The sequence below is a fragment of the Lottia gigantea genome, assembly GCF_000327385.1.
Source record: "Lottia gigantea unplaced genomic scaffold LOTGIsca_17, whole genome shotgun sequence".
Taxonomy (NCBI): domain Eukaryota; kingdom Metazoa; phylum Mollusca; class Gastropoda; family Lottiidae; genus Lottia; species Lottia gigantea.
The window spans coordinates 1,079,002-1,080,516 of record NW_008708133.1 but is presented as its reverse complement, the minus strand read 5'-3'; the positions used below and the strand labels follow the sequence as shown (position 1 = coordinate 1,080,516).

Sequence of the window (1,515 nt, the reverse complement as noted above, 5' to 3'; positions counted from 1 at the left end):
GTATTGTTTACAGTCTTTCTGCTGAGGGCTCTGTTTGGCTATTTTCGCCATGCGAAATTACCACAATTCGCCAGTAAGCATATTGTGCTGGGAAAACCGAATGGAGTGGATAATATGCCTTTAATCAATAGTCCCGTAAAGTATTCTATTAATGGGTAATATTAAACTTCTTTCAGAACATCTAAAAATAATTACAAAAACACAGAAATGTCCAATCAACCAAACTAAGTAACATCTGTGTTACATTTATCTAGACTATGATACGATGTATTTCCTGAAGCCCTATATATCTATGTGCGAAAACACCAGATGTAGGCACAATATTAAAAAAAACTTATATAATATCACATATTATGTCTATCTGGGTATAGACTGAACATTATACTTCATGGGAGCGTGTGTTATTCCATAGTTCCCTTTTAATGGTGGTATATTCTGTGGATCTTCAGCTTGGAAATCAAACCGCTGTACTAACGTTGCCAAAAACAAAAACTGTTCCATTTTAGCCAAGCCTTCTCCTAAACAATTTCGACGACCTGAAATATTTAATGTAATGTAATGTAATGGCATTTAACAATTGTGAGTACGATATATAGACACAGCGATTGTTGTTCCATAAAGCTGTGTCTACATGTGATTATTTATGTTTGATTCCATTTCAAGATATAATTTGAATAAATTGATTCCCATAGATTTTTAAGGTTGATTTCCGATTCTTTTATAAATAATTTGAAATAATTTCTGATACTCCTTTTTTATTGAATTAAATCATCTTATTACCATTATCTCTTCCATTCACTCTAAATTACATCAGTTGCAAACGTATAGATAATATAATATTGTCCCTAGAAGTTTCTTCAGTCAATTTTTAGCCTAAACCTAGCGTGACTTACCTATTGAAAATGGAATCCATTCTTCACGATGTATCACCCGGCCCATTTCATCTAAAAATCGTTCAGGACGGAAAGCACGTGCATCGCCCCAGATTTCATCAGAGGCTAAAACTGAATCAACATTTGGCAAAATAATGGCATTTTTGGGTATAAAATGACCTTGATACACAGTATCTTCTTTGACAGCACGTGGAACTCCCACCAGTACAATGTTAACATGGCGAAGAATCTCCATATTGAAAGCTTCAAAATAGGGCATGTTCACTTTATCTTTTACAGACGGTAGTCGACCTGATCCTACAACATCTTGAATTTCTTTATAGCATTTCTGGTAAACTTGTGGATAATGTAGAAAATATAAAATAGACCATAATATAGTAGTTGATGTTGTCTCGGTTCCAGCTACAAATAAATCTCCAATGGCCATTTTAAGGTTGATAACTGAAATTAGAGAAGTATAGATTTAGATCACACAGTGCCATTTCCATATAGAGCCATGTTCCGCCATTTGAACTACCAATTTTTAATATAGTCAGTAATAATTTGATCCAATTTGTTCGTCCTTGATAATCCTATCAATATGTGTTTTTAACGAGTTCGAACTTTGGACGAAGTTGGATTA

The 1,515-nt window shown here is 33.8% G+C and overlaps 1 protein-coding gene across 1 annotated transcript in view; it reads right to left on the bottom strand.

Moving 5' to 3' along the window:
* Nucleotides 1–105: 105 nt before the first annotated feature.
* Nucleotides 106–1,515, bottom strand: part of LOTGIDRAFT_231056 (hypothetical protein) — a gene marked incomplete at its 5' end in the record, with an annotated part of 2,216 nt that continues 806 nt past the window's right edge. The window contains 2 exons of the mRNA XM_009051633.1: nt 106–536; nt 894–1,334. Coding sequence (XP_009049881.1) covers nt 358–536; nt 894–1,334 — 620 coding nt within the window. The 3' untranslated portion in view covers nt 106–357. The remainder of the gene's footprint in view (nt 537–893; nt 1,335–1,515) is intronic.